The sequence below is a fragment of the Rattus norvegicus genome, chromosome 14 (assembly GCF_021556685.1).
Source record: "Rattus norvegicus strain SHRSP/BbbUtx chromosome 14, alternate assembly SHRSP_T2T, whole genome shotgun sequence".
Taxonomy (NCBI): domain Eukaryota; kingdom Metazoa; phylum Chordata; class Mammalia; order Rodentia; family Muridae; genus Rattus; species Rattus norvegicus.
Window position 1 is genome coordinate 80,759,280 of NC_141547.1, and position 20,622 is coordinate 80,779,901.

The 20,622-nt window shown below is 42.2% G+C and overlaps 1 protein-coding gene and 1 pseudogene across 3 annotated transcripts in view; both read right to left on the bottom strand.

Annotated features, from left to right (window-relative positions):
- Positions 1-20,622, bottom strand: part of Fam193a (family with sequence similarity 193, member A) — a 125,742-nt gene that overhangs the window by 45,762 nt on the left and 59,358 nt on the right. For all 3 annotated transcript variants that reach the window (XM_087583201.1, NM_001427458.1, XM_087583200.1), the window contains 8 exon segments: positions 18,964-19,198; positions 13,535-13,659; positions 8,130-8,277; positions 4,448-4,525; positions 3,563-3,675; positions 3,206-3,448; positions 369-522; positions 69-248 (listed from right to left, as the gene is read on the bottom strand). In XM_087583201.1, the coding sequence (XP_087439327.1) occupies positions 69-248; positions 369-522; positions 3,206-3,448; positions 3,563-3,675; positions 4,448-4,525; positions 8,130-8,277; positions 13,535-13,659; positions 18,964-19,198 (1,276 nt within the window).
- On the bottom strand, positions 17,422-17,891 carry LOC148001413 (U6 snRNA-associated Sm-like protein LSm3 pseudogene; annotated as a pseudogene).

Genomic DNA, 20,622 nt, shown 5'->3' on the forward strand with positions numbered 1-20,622 from the left:
CTTCAGTATACTTATAGAAAATTTATACCAAGAAAGAGACCTTTGGGGAAAGAAACAGAAGATCCTACCTGCTGAGCTGGGTAGGATGGAGGTGGAGTGTTCACTTTACTCTCCTCTGTCCTGGGGTTACCATTCCCTATGGCCTCCTCTTGTTTGGGAGCTCCTGGGGGCTCACCACTACTCTCAGCATCAGCTTCTTCATCATCAGCTTCTGAAGAACTACGGCTGGTGCTGCTTACCTGAGGGGACTTAAGAGGTGGCATTTTATAGCTTCAGTTTTCAAAACAGTGATGTGAATAAAGGGTAGACACCAACAACCACTTCTTTACTGACACCCACACCTCCTCGTAAAAAAGCCACACTCATACCTCATCTTTCAGGGCCATGTTTTCCCCACCACCATTCAGTTCGCTGTGGATTCCATTCATGTTGGCCACCACATTGGTATCATCATAGTTGGTCAACGGATAAATGTCAGCAAACTTAGCTGACAATGGTGCGACATCTTCATCATCACTACAACTGAGGCAAGCAGAGACGGTCACCATGAGGCCCTTCGATTGGGGAGGACAGTGAGGAGCACCCCCCACTGAGCACGACATCTCCTCTAAGGTCATGGGTCTGCTCACGAAGAGTGTTCAGTGTCACTCACACTACTTAACACCTCTTAGTCACCTGAACACAAAGAAAAGCCTGGATGAGTAACATCTGTGACATGGAGGATGGGAAAGAATGTCCCACATAGAAATTCTGAGAAAACCACAAAAAACTTAAGACGAATCAGTATTACACTTTCATTTGGTCTGAAAAGTCCTAAAGTAAAAATGCCATCCCCAAGAAAATATAATTTTTATTAAAATGTTAAGGTACAGCGAGCAACTTCAGGTCTTCAGTGTTTTATTTTACAGACATCAAATTGTCAGAAAATATCCAGCTGACCAAACTCCAAGTGTTACTAAGTAACAACACAGTAATTATGCTTGTTCCACTCAAGTCAGTTATAACAATCCACTTCATCAATGTAAGGAAAAAATGACATGTTCACTAAAAAATGAAAACCAAAACTTAAGCCGAAACTTCTGGATTTAGCCTGTGGAGGCCACTTTAAAATGTGACCTCCTAATACATGAGAGAACTGACATGTCCAACCCAGTATTAGCTAAAACTTGCACCAATCTCTCTTCTATCCCGGCATATGATGATCTCCAGAACATAAAAATCCTAGGTAAAAATTCCCTTAGGTCTGACTCCTAAGAAAAGGCCTAGCATTACCAAGCTCATTGTATTCTCCTTTTTGTTTTGTTTTGTGAGGGGTCTTTCTACATAGCTCTGGTTGTCCTGGAACTCACTATATAGACCAGGCATTGAGTTCACAGAAATCCACCTGCCTCTGCCTCCTGAGTCTTGATGCACTATACCGAAACCTAGAGCTCACCAATAGAAGAAAAAAGCACCCACCAGCAAGGGAGTGTGTGTCTTGGCCAACACAGCATTCTTCAGTGTTATCACTACCATAGTGTTACCAATGGGGAACTGATTTTGAAATGAAGTGACCAATTCATACCTGGCACACATGGCAGCTGAAGGCTTCTCTACCCCAGGAAGACCCAGACTGCACTGCAATGACTAAAATGATGCTGCCATTTCATCTGTTTAGAAAACAGCACCATGAACGACAATGCACACTAAGGGTCACATGGCTTTTCAAGTCACAGAGGTTGATTTCTTGGAAGACACTTATCACAAGTTGTTGGGGCCTAGAGTATTAAGGGACATGAGCTGCCCAGACCAGTGGTGAGCAGTTCCACCCAGGCAGAAGACTCCTATAGCCCATGCTCCACTACTATCACCCATCAGAGCCCTCAATTGATGTCAGCAGTTATGACAGTAAGTGGGATAGTCTGATACATTTGCATTTACTTCAATTTTCAATGGATTCATCTGCCTGGTAAACTTCTATATGCCTCAGTCAGAAGCTGTATAACAGCTAGAGAAAAAAAAAAAAAATCCTCAAAATGCCTATAGCCTGAGAGCACACGCAACAGAACTTTGATCAGTGAAGAGTCAAGCATTGACCTAAACCCAGGCCTTTAGAATTATTTTTGGATTTGGAGTTGAGGAAAAGACTCAGTGGTAGTCATTGAGCTTGTATGAATCCCTGAATTCTATTCCCAGTACCATAAAAATTGAGACCTGAAAGATAAGGAAAAACTTTCAAAGAGGAAAACATAAGTAGCACCATGACAAAACCAAATGAAATGTGTGATGAGCATCTCCGTCAGTTGGAAGAAATCTGAAGATCAAGTGCAGCCAGATACAGTCAGCAATCTCTCCACATAAATACCTCTGCAGGGCTAGTGATGGCTGCATTTTCAACTGACTTCACTTAAGAAACTACATACAGGGGAGACTGGAAGGGCTGGGGACAACACATGGGATGGAAAGAGACGGGGATGGGAGGGAGGGAAAAAAGAAACCACACACACAGCCCAGTGTGGCGGAATATGCACTCAGAAGGCAGAGGCAGGTGGATCTCTAGGTTGAGGCTAGTCTGGTCTAGAATGAGTTCCAGGACAGCCAGGATTACTTTTAAAAAACCCTGTCTTGAAAAAAACAAACGGGGGGGGGGGGGGGGGTGAGGAAGAGGAGGAGGAAGAGGAGGAGGAAGAGGAAGAAGCAGCAGCAATAGCAGCAGCAGCGCTATACATCCATGTGCAAATTAGCGTATGAAGCCTGTGCAAGCAACAGGGTCAGAAATGAGTTTTCAGCCACTTTGCTAATATGAAATGCACTTCTTTACAAAATGTGGGAATACAGAAAACACAAACTCAATTGCTTGCTAAAGTGATCTTCTGAGTTCTTAGCAAGACATGGAACGAGCATGAACACTGGGCTGACAATGAAGCGGATGAGCAGCCACTGGCCACCTCAGACAGAATGAGAAGATGAGCCAGAGCTGCCAAGACACTTCCCTGCATACCAACTGGCAATTAGAAAGTCACTGGTTTCTTTTCTCAGGTTAAGAAAGCAGCATCAGTTTGGGCTTACGAATTTCATGTTTTAACAGGTGCTTAACACACTGAAAAGTCTTTTTTTTCTTTTTTATAAAAAGTGCTGTAATGGTGATTGTATTTCTGTAGACTGATTCCTCATTATTTCTCATTATTGGATAAATTTTTGAAACTATTATAAAGTCACAACTTACAAAGTTGGTGCAGAGCCATTGTCTGTGAGGATGAGTCTGGGATGTTGCTGAATTGTGATGGGAGAGCTGGAACCTGACCCTGAGCTTGCTGATGACACACTAGGTGGGCGCATCTCAGACAGATAGTCGGGAGCAGAATCCACTTGGAGTGGTAGCTGGTGAATGTGGATGTCATCAGTGACGGGGGTGTCCATGATACCACAAGTGAGGATGTGTGAGAGGCTGCAGTCATCACAAGCACATCTGATCAAGAATTAAGGACAGTTACCAAGAAAGCCAACTCTGAAGGTTGGGTTCAAACCTTTGCTTTTATTAGTGCAGGGTGAAGGCCAGTAGCACCCAGACAGCCCAGCTCACCTTCGCCTGTAGTTGCAGTTGGGGCAGTCAGGCATGCTCAACCGAGATGACAACATGTGCCTCCTGGTATCTGTGAAGTTGTTCTCGCCAGTAACCACTTTCTTATTAGTTAACTAGAGGAAATTTATCAAACAATGGCTTAAATTTGCAAGATACTTCTCCCATTTTAACTATAACAGTAACCATTTACAAACCAAGAGGCCCACTTTTTGCAGATGGACAAAATTAAAAACAAGACCCTGGAATCTGCAGGCAGGGTTAGCCAAATGGGCAAAACATCAGGAGTCCTCTTGATGTTCTGGTCTCTACCAGACACATACCACGCACAATTCTGCAGACAACCAGAGGTAGGTCTGCTGTAGACACCAAGTTTACTCAGCCTGCTCTGAGTGTTCAGTACTCGTCAGACACTTCTCCACTGGAGAAGACTGGACCTGAGAGCTGCATAGAAGTAACACCCAAACTCAACTGACAAGTAGGCATCCAGATTTCAAAGGGGAAAGGCCCAACTGGCTGGGCCTATTTGCACACTCAGGCAAAGTAGCCTCTGTCTCATCCCATTGTTGAGAGGGAGCTCAACTGCAATCTGATGCAATTGGCTAACTGGCACCGACAAGAAGTTCAGGGAATATGGATCCTTGTACCAGTTCTCAAAATTCCTATCAAGATTATTCTTTTCAAACAAGTATATGGAAGACTAAGAAACAGGTATATGCAATCAGTTTCTGTGAAAGTTAAACTCACTATGTCTGATGACTTTCACACTGGCAGGAGATGCCAATGGTCTTCATTGGTGTCCTGTAACATTGAGCATTGAGCCCACCTTTATACTAAGATGATACTTGCTCTGGACAGTCACTTACACGTCTCTCCTGTCAATCTTACCTGCTCTTCAATTAATCTCCTTTGCTTAAAAATCTCCCAGTCTTCTGTCAACATGCGCTGTTTGGTTTTCATTGTCATCTAGAAAGGAGACATTAAAACATACATAGAGGGGCTGGGGATTTAGCTCAGTGGTAGAGCGCTTACCTAGGAAGCGCAAGGCCCTGGGTTCGGTCCCCAGCTCCGAAAAAAAAGAACCCCAAAAAAAAAAAAAAAAAAATACATAGAAACAAAAAAAAACTTAGTAACAACTACACAGAACATTCCCAAGGGAGATTCTTTTAAATGATAAAATCAAAAAAGGAGTGCAATACAAAACAATGAACTGTATACAAAACAATGTGCGACCACATTTCAGTCTCCTGCCTGACACTTAAGAATATTATCATAAGTCCTGTCCTCACAAGGAAAACCTCAGGAGCTCCTGACCTCAGAGATCAGGGTACATTCTGTGCAGAAGAAAGTAAATGCTTGCTCTCCTGTACTTGACAGGTCACAAGCCTGGTTGGGGACTCCTGGAGCTGGTTTGATTCACCCATGTGTAAGACCTTCCTAGTCCTGAGAAACTAGCCCTTCATCTATATGTGATGTCAACAATAACAAAAACATAAAATAAATTAAAGGTAAAAAAATGAAGTATAAAACAATGCAATCTGAGAAGAACCTGAGAGAGACAAATGAAGGAACCAACCTCAAATGTCTGCTAACCCTCTTTGGCACATTTCCCCATTCTAAGAATTAAGGCATTCACATACCCCTTTCTCGAAAATCCCAAAAGCAGGATCTGCAGCAGCTTCTCAGTCAGAACTGAGACAGCTAACTAGAATGTGAGGCTCAAAGCAGACACCAGCTGCTGTTTTATGTTTTATGGGCACTGTTGCAAGCAACTTTACTATGCCCTCTAAAGAAAGTTCTGGGTGTTGCCCATGCTTGTCTGAAGTACAGAGTGCCTACAACACACTGGATTCCTTCTACCACTGTCCAGTAGACTGTGAAAGGCAAACCCAGATTAGTATACGTGGTAACCCTTTATAGGTAACGGGAGTCATCCTATGTGGTCTTAGCATTAGCACACATGGCTACAGCAGAACTTTCCTGTGACACACTGTATGCTCAGGGGTCTTTTAAGTTTAGAGCCCCTCTGTAGTTGGGAACCTTAGCTGACTTGGATGGGCACAGAAGCAAGCTCTTCTAATTTTGCTATCAATTCAGTGGTGCTTTGTATACCTCTGGCTCCACATCCCCTTTCTATGTATCATTCACCGTGATGACAAGAGTTAGCCAGGTATAGTCCTCTCTTTTTAAAATGTATTGTTTTATATGTATGAGTGTTTTGCCAGCATGTATGTCTGTGTACCACATGCATGCTTGGTGCCCACAAACATCAGAGAGTGTGTTGGACTGCCTGAAACTGGAGTTATAAATGGCTATAAGTTGTCAATGTGGATAATGGGAATTGAACCTGGGTCCTCTGAAAAAGCAGCCAATGCTGTTAACTACTGAGACATCCTCCAGCTACCTACAATCATTAACAGGGAATGTTTTTACAAGTTCTTGACTGTCTACACGAGGTCCATATGCTGAAGACTTGTTCCTCAACAAAGTAACACTGGAAAGTAAAGGGACCTTACAAGAGGTGGCTTCCAGAAGAACTTAGGTCACTGGGGCATAACCAAGAAATGCACATTAGACCTCCAAACCCTTTCTCTCTGGAGCACTAACTAAGGACTTCCTCCATCATGACCTCCAGCTGTGTGCTATGCCGCCACAAAAACACAGCAAAGTCAAGAGAATCATAGACTGCAGCCACCGCCCTTTCAGTTGGTTACTCAAGCCACAGGGCACTCAGGAGGCAGAGGGAAAGGATCACAGGTTTACAGCTAGCTAGAGTGTGGAGGAGACCTGTGACAAGTGACACACTGCTGTATTCTCTTACAGTGATGGGCAACTGGGGAGTATCTTTTTGCTTCACTGTTTCATACTACTAATGACCCAGATCCTAACTACTTCTGACTTTGGTGCCCTCAATAAACAGTCATGTTCAGATGCCATGAACGTTCTCTGCAGAGTTCACACTGTTCACAGTGCATTACAGTCTGCTTTTTCAAAACTACATATAAAAAACGCAAAACTTTATGAGTCTGTAAAAATGTAGAAAAGTTCATGTAAACTTAAATATCATTTATGTGACTCTCTCATTGTCACAGTAAAAAGTTGACCCTGGAGTCAACTGCCAAGGACCTCTACAGAATCCTGGGAGACAGATCCCAGACAGAAATTAGCTTCTATTCTGGCCCCTCCCACTCCAGGACCCAGATCTGTTTGCTGCAAAAACAGCACGGTTCAGAAAGCAGACTGTTAAACACACGGGGCTCAGAGGGAAGATAGCTATTGGCTCCTTTTCTGTGGCTACCTCTGCACAACTGAGCTGCTAGCTAGCTGCAGGATCAGGAACTGACTCTTGAGGCTGTAGGGGGAGAGCTGTAAGTGAGGGCTCACTCATACCACACTTGTCAGCCTGGCCATTCTCACACTCCTCCCCTCCCAATCCATAGGTAGACCTTGCAGCTAACTAACCAGTTAGAGTGTCAGTCTCCCAAACTGCAATCTACTGTTCAGCTCAAGAAGAGCCAAGCTCCTCGCTCAGCTGGCTCAGCTGGAGAGTACATCTGTCTATAAGGCCAAACAAAAAGATAATTTAGGGCCACGCCCACGAGAAAGATAATATAGAGCAACAAGTGGTTCCCAGCAGGGAGGGTACTGCACAAGTAGTAACTATGCAGAGGCCAAGGTCACATTACAACAGAATCATAAGTCTCTAGGGGCCTCTAGCTCTCTGACAATCTCATAAGATAAATAGCAGTGAACGCAATATGCTGACAAAAAAGTGGAACTAGTCTAGTGACACCATGATGGCCAAAGTCATTAACAGGGAGAGCTTTCACAAGTTCTGAACAAGAAATCCTCTTCCCAACAACTCAGCAGCAGGGAGGAAAAATAAAGGACTCAACCAGTATCTAAATGGCATAATGATCCTGGGGTTCACATGAGACCAGCTTGTATCTCAACCCCGAACACTTCTGTTTACAAACTGTCTTGCACACACAACACTGGGCTGCCATTTCTCCTCTATTAGTCTTCATATCGGTTTCTTTAAAACAGAACCTTTAAAACCTAAAGCTGTTCTTGCTTGGCTTCATCAGAAGCTCTAGAAAAGAAAAAGGGCTGAATGAATAACCATCTTAACAAAATGTCTGGTGTCCCCTGGTATACAGTGGCCATTTAGTATACCCATTTCAGGTCCATCTCCAGAAGGTGTATCCCACTTATCCTGCTATCCGCTGCCCTTATGAGCTGTCTGTCTGTCCTCTATGGGACAGTTCTGGATGAAGGGAGAATGGGCTCTGAATAACACCATGATTATAAATGGCTGCTGGATCTAAAAGCCCTGGTCACGTCCCAAGGTCCTCTTATGAAGATACATAGACAGTGGATGGGTATGACCTTATTGAGGACCTAATTGTTGCTACCACACAATAATAGTCAGATCAGAGGTCTGTGCTATTGTCTAATTTTCACCAGAGCATACCAAAAGCCTTTGCGGGGGCTCTACAACTCAGACTACAGCTAGCAACTTAACACAGAGGCCCCAGAGTACAGGCTATGCCTCAAGGGCAGCATTTACCTGCTCATCCACATAGGCATCGATCCTCTTCTGACACTCCAGCCACTCCTCAGCAACTTTACGCAACTCTTCCTCAGAGCGCTGGTACCTCTGCAGCAAGGTGCTGTACATGTCTTCATTGCAGGTGTCATGTGTAGTGGTTCCTAGCCTAGGAGGGAGAAGGCCTATCACAAAAGAAGAGCCCAGAAGTTCCTGGCCAGACAGAAGAATCTTGGCTGCCTGTTGCTATTGTCTAACTTTATCACCTCCTGTCACAAAACATACCACAGCAAGTCTTAAAGATTATATACACTCTGAAAAGAACCACTTATAAAGGAGATGGTCAAATATATTAACAGCACCTGCTGAAAGAAATTAATGGGAATCCTGAAAATACTAAGGCTACAACATATGGTGCTGACCGTGTGTGTGTGTGTGTGTGTGTGTGTGTGTGTGTGTGTGTGTGTGTGTGTGTGTGTGTGTGTGTGTGTGTGTGTTTTGAAGTGGAAATACATTCAGGGGGCTGGAGAGATGACTCAACAGCTAAAGAGCACTGACTGCTCCAGAAGTCCTGAGTTCAATTCCCAGCAACCACATAGTGGCTCACAAATATCTGTAATGAGATTCAGTGCTCTTTTGCCGTGTGTCTGAAGACAGCGACAGTGGACTCATATAAAATTAATTAGTTAATTAAAAGTATGACCAAAGCATGTTTAAAAATGTTGGGCATAAACACAGGAAAAGTAGGTGTAAGAAACACAAAGTTGCTTACAGTTTACCACTTCATGATTCTATCTGTAACAACCTAGTGATTTAATAATGAAACGAAATAATAAAATAATTTTTAATCAAAAAAATTTCACAGGTAATTCTGGACAGAAATAGTTGCCAAAGTCCTTTCCTTTCACTTTGTCAGGGTAGATCATTTGTGAACACTGTACAAACAGGAATTCCTAGACAATCTACTGAATGCAAAGCTACCTGGCACAGGTGTCCACCTAAGCTCTGTACCAACGCCTGATATCACCCCAGCTCCCAAGTTGTATGTTGCAGCCCTGAAAGAAAGTTTTCTGCTGATTCATACTGCTGCCAGCCCTGTCTTTTACTGAACTGATTCTATTCTTCAATATAAACCCCAATACCGGGGTTGGGGATTTAGCTCAGTGGTAGAGCGCTTACCTAGGAAGCGCAAGGCCCTGGGTTCGGTCCCCAGCTCCGGGAAAAAAAAAAAAAAAAAAAAAAAAAAAAAACCCCAATACCCATGTGTCATGGTTTGAATGAGAACTGTCCCCCATAATCAGGGGTATCTGAACACTTCGTTTCGAATCTGGTGGTGGTGGTGTTTGGGGGAAGTTTAAGAAGGATAGCTTGATGGAGGAATTATGTCATTGGCTCTGAGATTAGAAGCCTCATTCCATGTCCAATTTGTGAGCATGGTTGAGGCATGAGCTCTCAGCTTCCTTTTCCCACTGCCATGCTTTCCCACCAAGATGGACTCCTGTCTCTGGAACTATAAGCCCAAATAAACCCTTCCCTCTCTAAGTTGCCTTAGTTATAGGGTTTTTTCACAGTAACAGAAAGGTAACTAAGACACCGTGAACTTCCATCCTGCCTTTCTTCCTCCATTTCTACCTGCTTCAAGTTACACACACTGACCACCTGAACCAAGGACAGTGGAACTGACAGGGACCATAAAGACTGCCTTGGTAATGGGATGAGGTGACCAGAACATCCTCACAGCACCTCTACAGGAATCCTAAACATACTAAGGCTGTAACATATGGAGCTATATACGCATTTCTTATATTAAGGACAATGGCCTGATTCTTTAATTGGTAACTTGCCAGGAAAATGGGTTAAGGCAGCAGCTCAGCTCAGAGAAAAGACTCTGAAAGGACAAGGGGGAAAGAAAACTTGTGTTTGAAAAAATGAAAATATTTTGTAATTACAGTTAATTATAAATACTGTGAATATAATTAATGTTACTGAACCATAACTTACAATGGTAAACTGTATATATTTATCAAAAAAAATTTAAATCAAGTCAAATGGCACTGAATTGTAATTTTAAGTAAATGCACTGATATAATATGTAAAAATATCCCAATAAAGCGGCCAATAAAACAAGTGTTTTCTTATGTTTTGTCTTTAACTACGATGGTTTGGCTCTGAAATGTCTCCCACAGGTTCCTGTGTTGAAGGCTTAATTCCCAAAACTGCATTTAGAGGCAGGGCTTTGGGCATACAGCGGGAGGGGGAGCTCTGACCTCAGGAACTGGTGGGAACCCGATGCACTTTAAATTCCTGGATCCTTCTTCTGCTTGGCAGTTACCACAAGGTGAACACCCTTCCTCTGCCAAGTACTTCTGCGACGGACTACATTTTCTAAAATGGGATGCCTCCTTATAAATTCCTATCTGCGTTGTTTAGCAGTGTGTTAGAAAGCTAACAAAAAGAAACTAAATTTCTCAAAAAGAAACTAAATTTCTTTCTAACAGTCGCTAAAGACCTTTCAGCGACTGTTTACTTACTTGTTTGTGTGTGCAAAGAAAGCCATTTACTACATGAGGTGGGCAGAGGAGGAGACCTACTGTCTTGTTCTATCACTCTAATCTCTGTGGCTTGAGATAAGACCTCTCACTGAACCTGAACTTCAACAATTCAGTCACATTAACTGGCTGGCAGACCCTAATTTACTTGTCACCATCCCAATAATGAAGGTTCTAAGTACATACAGCTATGGCTTAGTTTTATGTAGGTCCAAAGGTCTCATCTCAGGTCCTTATGCTTATGCAGCAAGACCTCTTACCCAGTGACACCGTCTGACCCCCAGTTACTGTACATTTTTGTAATGGGTCTTACCATGAAAGTCCTGACTGCCCTGAAACTCCCTAACTCCCTATGCAGATCAGATAGATTGGCCTCCAAAATAATTTATGTTAACAAGAACAATAAAAAAAAAGACATTAAATAAACCTGTGCTGGCCATAGGCTGTTTGTCATCTCATCTCATAATCTATTAAGCTACATGTATACATTGCATAGTTCACCTCTGTATTTTACTTTAATTTCTTGCCCGCCTCCTTTTGAGACAGGGATTTTCAACATAGGCTGTCCTTGAATTCACAGAGATTGAGCTCTTGTCCCTTCCAAATACTGAGATTAAAGTTATGAGCTACCATGCCCAGCTGACTTTAATTTTTTGTAAGTTAAGTGGGCCTACTACAACTATGTATTTCATGGCAAAACTTTTTGTGAGTTGACAAATGTAGTTTTGTATACTGAAAGTTCAAGTATGAACTATTCTTGGGTTTAACAAGTAAGTCTACGGTGGAAGAGCATTTTCTGGACCAACGAGGACTGCTTAGCAGGCATACTGTCCCCTCTCCTGTACCTCCTTCCTACTCCTGAGAGTAACAGGGAGCGAACACTAAACTAGGACACTATTACTCTTTGGAATCTGACTATCATTCCTACTGAGAAGAATATTCTGAACATGGGAGCAGAAATCATTTCTGTCAGCCACTAGAGAACAAATGAATGACTGATACATCAAACCAATACTTGCCAAGAAAAGCAACAAAGGAAAGGTACTGAGACTTATTCTAGCCCCACAGGAGGCTTGGGTGAATGTGATCCTCAGAACTTGGACAAAAAATACTTTCTTCATGTTAACCCTGGCTTCCTTTCCTGCCACAAGGGTCAGAGTCAGAAATTCCCATTGTAATGTACCCTCCAAGAGTATACTGGGTGCTTTTGATTTTTTAAATTGTGTGTGTGTGTGTGTGTGTGTGTGTGTGTGTGTGTTAATGGATGTGCACATGCACAAATGTGCCATAGCTTGCATGTAGAAACCAAGAGAACAACATTCAGGAAAAAGTTATCTTTAAAATGTGTGTACATGTGTGGTGTGTGCGAGTGTGCCCACTCGTTCACTTGCGTGTGTGTGTGTGTGTGTGTGTGTGTGTGTGTGTGTGTGTGCGCGCGCGCATGTGTGTGGTGTGCATGTTAATGGGTGTGCACATGCACAAATGTACCATAGCTCACATACAGAAATCAAGAGAACAATGTTCAGGAAGAAGTCTCTCCTTCTATCATGTGGGACCTGGAGATCAAATGCAAACACAGGTCACCAGGCTTGATGGCAAGTGCCTTTACTTACTGAAACATCTTGGCCACTCTGTATTGAATGCTATGAAATAGAATGGCACAGAAAGAATGGCTGAGCAAAACTGGTAAAAACCTGCAAAACACACCAATCCTGCACAGTACTTTGCCCTGACTTGTTGTACTGTTCCCTCTGACCAACTACTTGTGAATTGGTTCTTTCTCTAGAAGTGACATTTAGTAGGGCAAAAGAAAAAGGTAGCTGCTGTTAGTGTGTCTACATAGTGACAATGTGCTATGTGATTAGCAGACAGGAAACAAAATCAAGTAGAGATAATGCTGAGGTAGCTAACTGCCACTCTACTCAACTTCATCTACTGATCTACTGAGTACTTCATCTACTGATGAGGAGAGGCTGGCACAGGACAAACAAACGCCCATACTTCATAACTCCATTTGACATAGTTCACCCCAAAGGAGGCCCACTAGAGAGTTCCCTATGTGTGTACTTGTCTTGGTAACAGTAGAGACTCTCTCATCAACTTTCCTGCTGAGAAGTGACATAGGCACTCTATACTAGGACAAACCTAGATGAAAAGGCATTCCTATGCCCAGGGGAGTCTAAGGTACTCTGAGAGCCATGTTCTTCTTCCTCTTGTCTCCCTTTACCACCATACTAGAATCCATGACTAGACCAAGACCTATCAAGGTAAAGCAATGTTTGCCAGAGCCTTTTTCATTTATGAGGTGTACTGTGGTACTATGTTTTATATGGTAGAATGTTTTTTACATTTATTCTTTTTTTTTTTTTTTTTTTTTTTTTTTTTTTTTTTTTTTTTTCCGGAGCTGGGGACCAAACCCAGGGCCTTGCGCTTCCTAGGCAAGCACTCTACCACTGAGCTAAATCCCCAACCCTGTTTTTTACATTTAAAATTTCAATTGTGGGCTGAAAAATGTCTCATCAGTAAACAGCACTGGCTGTTCTTTTAGAACACCTAGTTTGGTTCCATCACCAACATGGTGGCTCATAACCACCTGTAACTACAGTTGCAGGGGATCCAATACCCTCTTCTGGCCTCCCTAGGCATTGTAGCATGTGATAAGCAGACATGCATGCAAGCAAAACATCCATATCCATATAATAATTATAAATAAACAAGTTTGGTTGTATTATATCTTAGAGTTTGAACTGTCTGTCCACTGTCTTTTTCCTTATGCCCTGTTATTTCCCCTATAAGGACTTCCATGTGTGATGATCTATAGCCACGTGCACATACACAAGATTACAGCAATAGAGAATCCAAGTCAAGACAAAATACCTGATCTGAGACACCAGTGCTGGCAAGTTGCTCTGGAGTAGTGGCTCTGAAAAGACCAGATTTTCAAACAGATGTTTGTTATGCAGTTCCCATGTCACCTGGAACTTTTTCAAATGTTCATTTTCCTAGTTTAAAAACAATAACAACAAAGATAACAGAAGATATAGTGAGTAGATGAAACTATGAAACTTTCCAGAAGCATCTTCCCACCCCTAATGTCCTACCACCTTCTACACAGGCCTAGAACATCCTGCCTGTGTCAAAACCCACCAAACCAGATCACTAACATGAGCAACACCTCACTGCCTTCTAAGTAACCGCTATCCACCCCCAACCCTAGACATGAGTGGCAGGCAGGTTCAGAGATTTAAAAATGACAGAAGGAGGGCTGGAGAGATAGCTCATCTGGTCAAGGTGCTTCATGTTCACCTGAGGAACTAAGTATGATTTCTGGAACCCACATGATAAGAATCAGTCAAGAATCTTCTTGACTTCCAGAAGTATGCACACACAAATATATAAAACACTTTTAAAGAGAAAAATGTATTTGGGTCAGATCAATACTTTTCTTGCCTCTCTTTGTGAAAGCTCATTCTGATAGCTGTACATACATTCTCCACTGGGGACACTCAGACAAGGAAAGGGCTTTTATTCTCCTAGGAACCACAAGCAAGCTCACCAGTGCTATAGACAGCAGACTGCAAGCCCGCAGCACTGCCATTATGGTGCATCAATGTGCTCTGGCTCTGATGTGCCCCACTTCTTTGTCCTTTTGGGGCACATACTACAGAGCTCAGAATTCCAGTGTTTTTTCCTAATTTACCAATTTTCTTTTCAGTCTTTTACTATATGTTAAACTTTTTGTCTCCTTTCTCTTTGCTTTTGCAATACCAAAGATTTAACACTAGGCCTTGAGCATGCTGGTCAAGCCTATTACACTAATCTACATACCTAAACCCTTTTCTGTTTGAGGTAAAAAGTTTGTCTATATACCTACACTGGCGGTTGATAGGAGAACGATCCTTTGGCCTCTGCATAATAAGTGCTAGAATTAAGGGTAGAGTGTATGGGTGTATGGGGGGTGGGGGTGGGGGAGAGAGAGACACAGAGAGAGGGGGGGAGAGAGAGACAGAGAGAGAGGGGGAGAGGGGGGGGAACAATCAAGAGAGAGGGAGAGAGGAGAGTGGGAGAGCTGAAAGATGAGGAAAGAGTGAGAGAGATTATGTGTTTCTGAGTTTATTTTCCCACAAACTGAGATGACCCCTTTGCCATCATCTTAACCTTGACTATAAATTTAAACACATTTCTTTAGACATAGAAACCTCAGTTACTTTATAGTCTTTGAAAATTCACTATCTTCAGTGTTCAGTTGTTATCTCTCTTTGCTCTCAGCTGTGCTGTCTTCAACTTTTATTTTGTGATTTTAAAACAAACAAGCAAGCAAGCAAACAAACAAACTAGGGTTAGAGAGATGGCTCAGCAGTAATGAGCACTGGCTGATCTTCCAGAGGACCTGAGTTTGAATTTTAGCACCCATATGGCATCTCACAGCCATCTGTAACTCTACTTACAGGGTCTAGTGCCTCTCTCCTGGTCTGGTCTGTGTGGAACTAGACATGAAGTTGATAAACAAACATACATTTAACAAAACGCCCATAGACATTTAAAAAAATTAATCTTCAAAATATAAAAAAAAAAACTAAAAAAAAAACCCTAAAGCTTCTCACTGGGGGGCAGGGGAGGGGGGCGCCATACACGGCTTGGACCACTGCAAAGTAACTTTCAGGTTCTCTGATGTATCACAAAAAAAAAATAAAAAAATAAAAAATAAATAAAAAAGTCAAGGGTCATGATAAACATAGCTCCTGCTCTGTCCAGTACTTGGGTGGCATTCACTTATGGGCCCTGCACTTACAGCTGACTCCACCCTGGACGACTGAGACTTCACTCCGTATCGGGACTAGAAGGAATCCTTGGGACCAATGTTGATTTGAGCAGACATGTTCCCAGGGTGCCAATTTTCAACCACGTTTGACCACTAGGTCTTTTTCCCTTTTATGCCTTCTCAGCTAAGACTTTTATAGTCTTTTATTTGACTTCCAAAATTTATTTGTTCCCTTGAAGAACAAATACAACAGACTATGTAAACTATGCCACATATAATCAAAAGTAATATTCTTATATCTACATTTTGTTCAAGTTTTAACTGGGTTCAAACCACAAGAAAATATTTCTACATTATGAGTTAATAATTATTTAACTCCTGAACACATACTCAGAGAACTATATACCCTACACCATAAAATATGTGCACTTGAGGGCTAGAGAGATAGCTCAGTGGTTAAGAGCATTGACTGTTCTTCCAAAGGTTCTGAGTTCAACACCCAGAAATCACATAGTGGCTCACAACCATTTGTAATAGAATCCGATGCCCTCTTCTGGGTGTCCAAAGGCAGCTATAGTGTAGTCACATGTATTAAATCAATCAATCAATCAATCAATCAATCTTTTTTTTTTTTTTTTGGTTCTTTTTTTCGGAGCTGGGGATCGAACCCAGGGCCTTGCGCTTCCTAGGTAAGCGCTCTACCACTGAGCTAAATCCCCAGCCCCCAATCAATCTTTTTTTAAAGAGAAGTTTGCACTCCCATGTTTACTACGGCTTAATTCACTATAGCAAAATATTCGAATCAACCTAGTTGCCCACCCACAGATGAATAGACAATGAAAATTACACACACACACACAAATTTGATACACACACACACACACACACACACACACACACACACACACACACATATATATATATATATGAATGAATGATCATATAGTATTTAGCTCTGAAAAAAAGGTAACTACCTGCAGGAAAATGGATGGACTTAGAACACATTAAGTAACATCACAAAAACCTCAGAAATAAAGCAGCAGCATGTTTTCTCCCATATGGAGAATCTAGTCAATACTATGTGTACATATGTAAACAACTGTGCATGTGGGCACAGCACAACATGATGGACAGAAAGCAAGAAAGGCTATTGGAGATGAAGCAGCATGAATGCAGGTAGGTAATAAGCACCAGCTGTAAAAGAGGATTTTTTTGTTTTTGTTTTTCATTTTAACTTTGACACAGATTTTTCAGTTTGAGCAGCGGGTAAGTGCATAAAAAAATCTATCTGATTAGTGAGTCAAAGTATAAAAACCAAATGTACAGCTATACAACTTCTATTCTGAATGGCTATTGTATCTATATATTAGTATACTAAGATGCATAGACTTTATAACTGGTTAATTCTGATGTGTGACTTTTTATTTCCCATGTATATATGTATGTATGCATGTATGTATATATATGTATAAAAGTTTGTAAATAAAAACTACTGTTAAGCATGTCTTATTTAAACTTTATTTTGAGGGGATGGTTACGGAACACAGGGTTCTGAACATAGCAGGCTATCATTCAACCACTGAGCTCAGGTAAAACTCTGCTATTTCTAAGATGGAGTCATCTGAGGATGGCTAGACATCAAAAGCACTTTCTAGAGAGTTTCTTTTTTTTTTTTTTTTTTTTTTTTTTTCAGAGCTGGGGACTGAACCCAGGGCCTTGCGCTTGCTAGGCAAGCGCTCTACCACTGAGCTAAATCCCCAACCCCTCATTTTTTTTAATAAAAAAAAAGAAACATTAAATTTAATTTAAAGAAAAACAACCTGAAAGTAACTGCAAGAACAATGGGCAAACCAAGTCCTGAAAAGAGCAAGGTGGTCACACTGACTGGAGGGCTGGAGAAAGGGACAGGTCGTTTAACTGGAGAGCTTGTGAGTTACTTGCAAATGAACTTCTTTGAGGACAGAGGGATCCTTGGGTTACTCCTGACTATCAGAATGTGTGTGAGCTTCTCTCTCTAGGAGTGTCCTGTACATCTCAAGAGGCAAAGTCTCCACTTCCCTACACAGGCTCCATTGTTCTTCTCAGCTAACTCTCAATGGAGGGACGACTAGAACAACACCATCCCCCCGGGCGAAGAGCATGGGGATGTTCCGTTGTGTGGATTTATCTATCTCTTCATCAATCTGTCTCCTCATCAATCTCTACTGTCATCACAATTTCTTCTACATCTCCCAGGACCATATTTAAATGTTGACCATAAGCTTGTAATCTGCCTTGAAGCTCTCAGTCATTTCTCATTTCCACATAAATTTGATCATCCAAGCTGAGCCTGATAGGACCCAGAGGTTCCTCTAACAGTATTGGTGGTCTATTGCTGTCGACATTGTCCACCATGTTTCAAACACTGAGAGTGTGCATTTTTTAACAACCTAGACTGGTACTCTCCAGAGAGATGGAGCAGTGGCCCTCAAACCAAGTCTAGAATTGGCCATGTCCCAAGTTGAAGTGGAGGAGGAGGGCTAAACTGTACAAGATTTACAAAGAGGTGCACAGGTGAACTGCAACTACCACAGCCCTCACATTCAGATTGCCTTAAGTCACTTCGGCCAATTTTCCCTAACCATGTATCTCACCACTCCTCTTACTGGAAGTAATTACTTGGCATGATGACAGACTGAAGAAGGAAAACTGGACAGTGTAGGGTTGTTGCAATGTACTGTGAAACAGTATTATGTGAACTTTTCTGGAGTTAACATTAGACCATTAACATCAGCACCAGATAAAGAACCAATGGTTTCTGCATTTTTCCCAAAACATAGGTATCACTAAGAAAGCAACAAAACCCATGTAGTGAAGTATCACTTATTAAACAGATAACATAATGGTGAAGACTTGCAGACTATGAGAGTGGGGTTGGGGGACCACACTTGATGAACAGGAGAGGCAGCATAGGAGTTTGTATTTTTGTCCCTGGAGACCCTGGTCTGCTTCCAACTTCAATGACTGTATTTCCACACAATGCCTCTCCACCCAGGAATGGAGTGGTCAGAAATTGTCTCTCCAGTAGGACTGTGAGAACAGTGTAAAGAAAGGGCAAGGCAGCTACCCTTTCCTGAACTGTGCTGCTAGGTGCACATGTGAAGAGATCTAAGCAAGAGGCCTCTGGCTATGCCTTTCACCACCCCAGCACCAGTCACTGGCAGTACACCAACACTAAACCAAGACACCAAACATTTCTTAGACTCCCATCAATGCATCACAGTTCTCATCTCCATATCATAATATCTAACTTCCTAGTGCTCAGGTCTTCCCAAACAGATTTCCATCTATAATTCCTGGACATTAATTCTCTAAATGCTTCTACCTGCCAGTAAAATCCACTAAACTAACATAGTCATACCCCACCTGTGGCTAGGAGTCTTTGATCAACAAGGAGGACTTAACCACATGGTCAGTCCCCTGGCTGCACATATCTTCCCTATCACATGCTTTTGTTCTTATGTTCACCTCAGCAGCCAGGAAAGAAGTGGATATGGTCTCTCACCAGAGTGCCAAGAAAGGTACTGATGGATCGTGCAGCCTGACAGAGGGCACCATACTCTTCCAGGAGTAGGGAGACAAAGTGGTGTGCTTGTGGTGGGCCTTGCAAGCCGGATGGTGCCTTGGCCTTTGCTGCAGCAGACAGCTGCCGGAGCAGACGAACCTTCATTTCTAGCACATATTCCCGGGCTTGTTGCTCCAACCTCTGGTAGAGCTGATAGGGATCCCGCTCACAGAGCCTATAGAGACAAAGAAAGAGTCACTACTTAGCCATAATCTTTCCACACATGTCAATTGACAAGCAGTTTTCATATCAGTGCCACTGACAGTCCACTGTCTTCCTTGAACAACCTGTGGGAGTCACTGATTAAGAACTTGTGCACCTATAGCATTTGATGCTAGGTAACTCACAGAGACAATGACATGACACAAATGCTTCCTAGGACGCACTGTTTATGCAACCTGTGCTCCATGCCTATAGTCCGTGAGAAAAGATTTCAGCCCATCTCTGTGGAAGGTACCATAACTCACAACCAGGAGGTAAAAGCCTCCTTTTTTTTTTTTTTTTCTTTTCTTTTCTTTTTTTCGGAGCTGGGGACCGAACCCAGGGCCTTGTGCTTGCTAGGCAAGCGCTCTACCACTGAGCTAAATCCCCAACCCCAAAAGCCTCCTTTTACTATGCCTGAGAGCTGACCCCAGGTGCTAACCCAATGAGTGAATTAGAAAGTGACAAGTTCCAATCCCAGCAGAGGTGACACCTGGCTGGAGGGCTGGGGCCAAGTTCACCTTCCTTGTTTGTAGAAACTCATTTGCTTCATACAAATGAGGCTCGGTTATTTTCAAAATTAGAAAAAGTATTAGATACAGGTTATCCCATTTTTAAATTATCAACAAAGCAATAAAATGCATAAACTACAATGAAATGCTTAAAGGCAGGGGAAATGTACCCCTCAAACTATCCACAATGGTAATTAACATCCAAATTTACACGTGACTCTTTTATAGTTTTGAGAAACTATAAAAGTTACCATCCTGAGAAAGAAAACTTTCTTCCTCATGCTGCATTATAGGTTCACACATGGAGATGATCCCGTTTTTAAAACTTTCTCTATAGTATGGTAATACTATGATTAAAGTTGTCACTTCTTTAAAAGGTACATTTCTGAGATGCCTCTAGATCAGAAGTTCTCAACCTGTGGGTAGAGACCCTTTTGGGAGGAAAGGAGTTAAGTGATCCTTTGGCATGGGGTCGCTTAAGACTATCACAAGACACAGATATTTACATTATGATTCATGTAGCAAAATTTCAGCTATGAAGTAGCAATAGTTATGGTTGGGGATCACTACAACATGAGGAATTGAAGAGTTAAAGCATTACAAAGGTTGAGAACCACTGTTCTAGATGGAAGCATAAAACCACTGAAGCAATAACCAAACATGTACTGGGATGTGTCACCACTATGAAAAACCAGCTGAGCTCAGTGGCTGTTACAAATCAGGTATAGAATGCATTAAGCTGTAAGTTTTACATGGCAGATTCTTCAGTCTTTTGGCCACTACATTAAATCTTAAGAAAGGAGAATAGTTATTAGTTCTTCCACGAGAGAGGGAGAGAGAGAGAAGGAGGGAAAGAGAAAGAAAATTAGCACGGTGTTGTGGATCA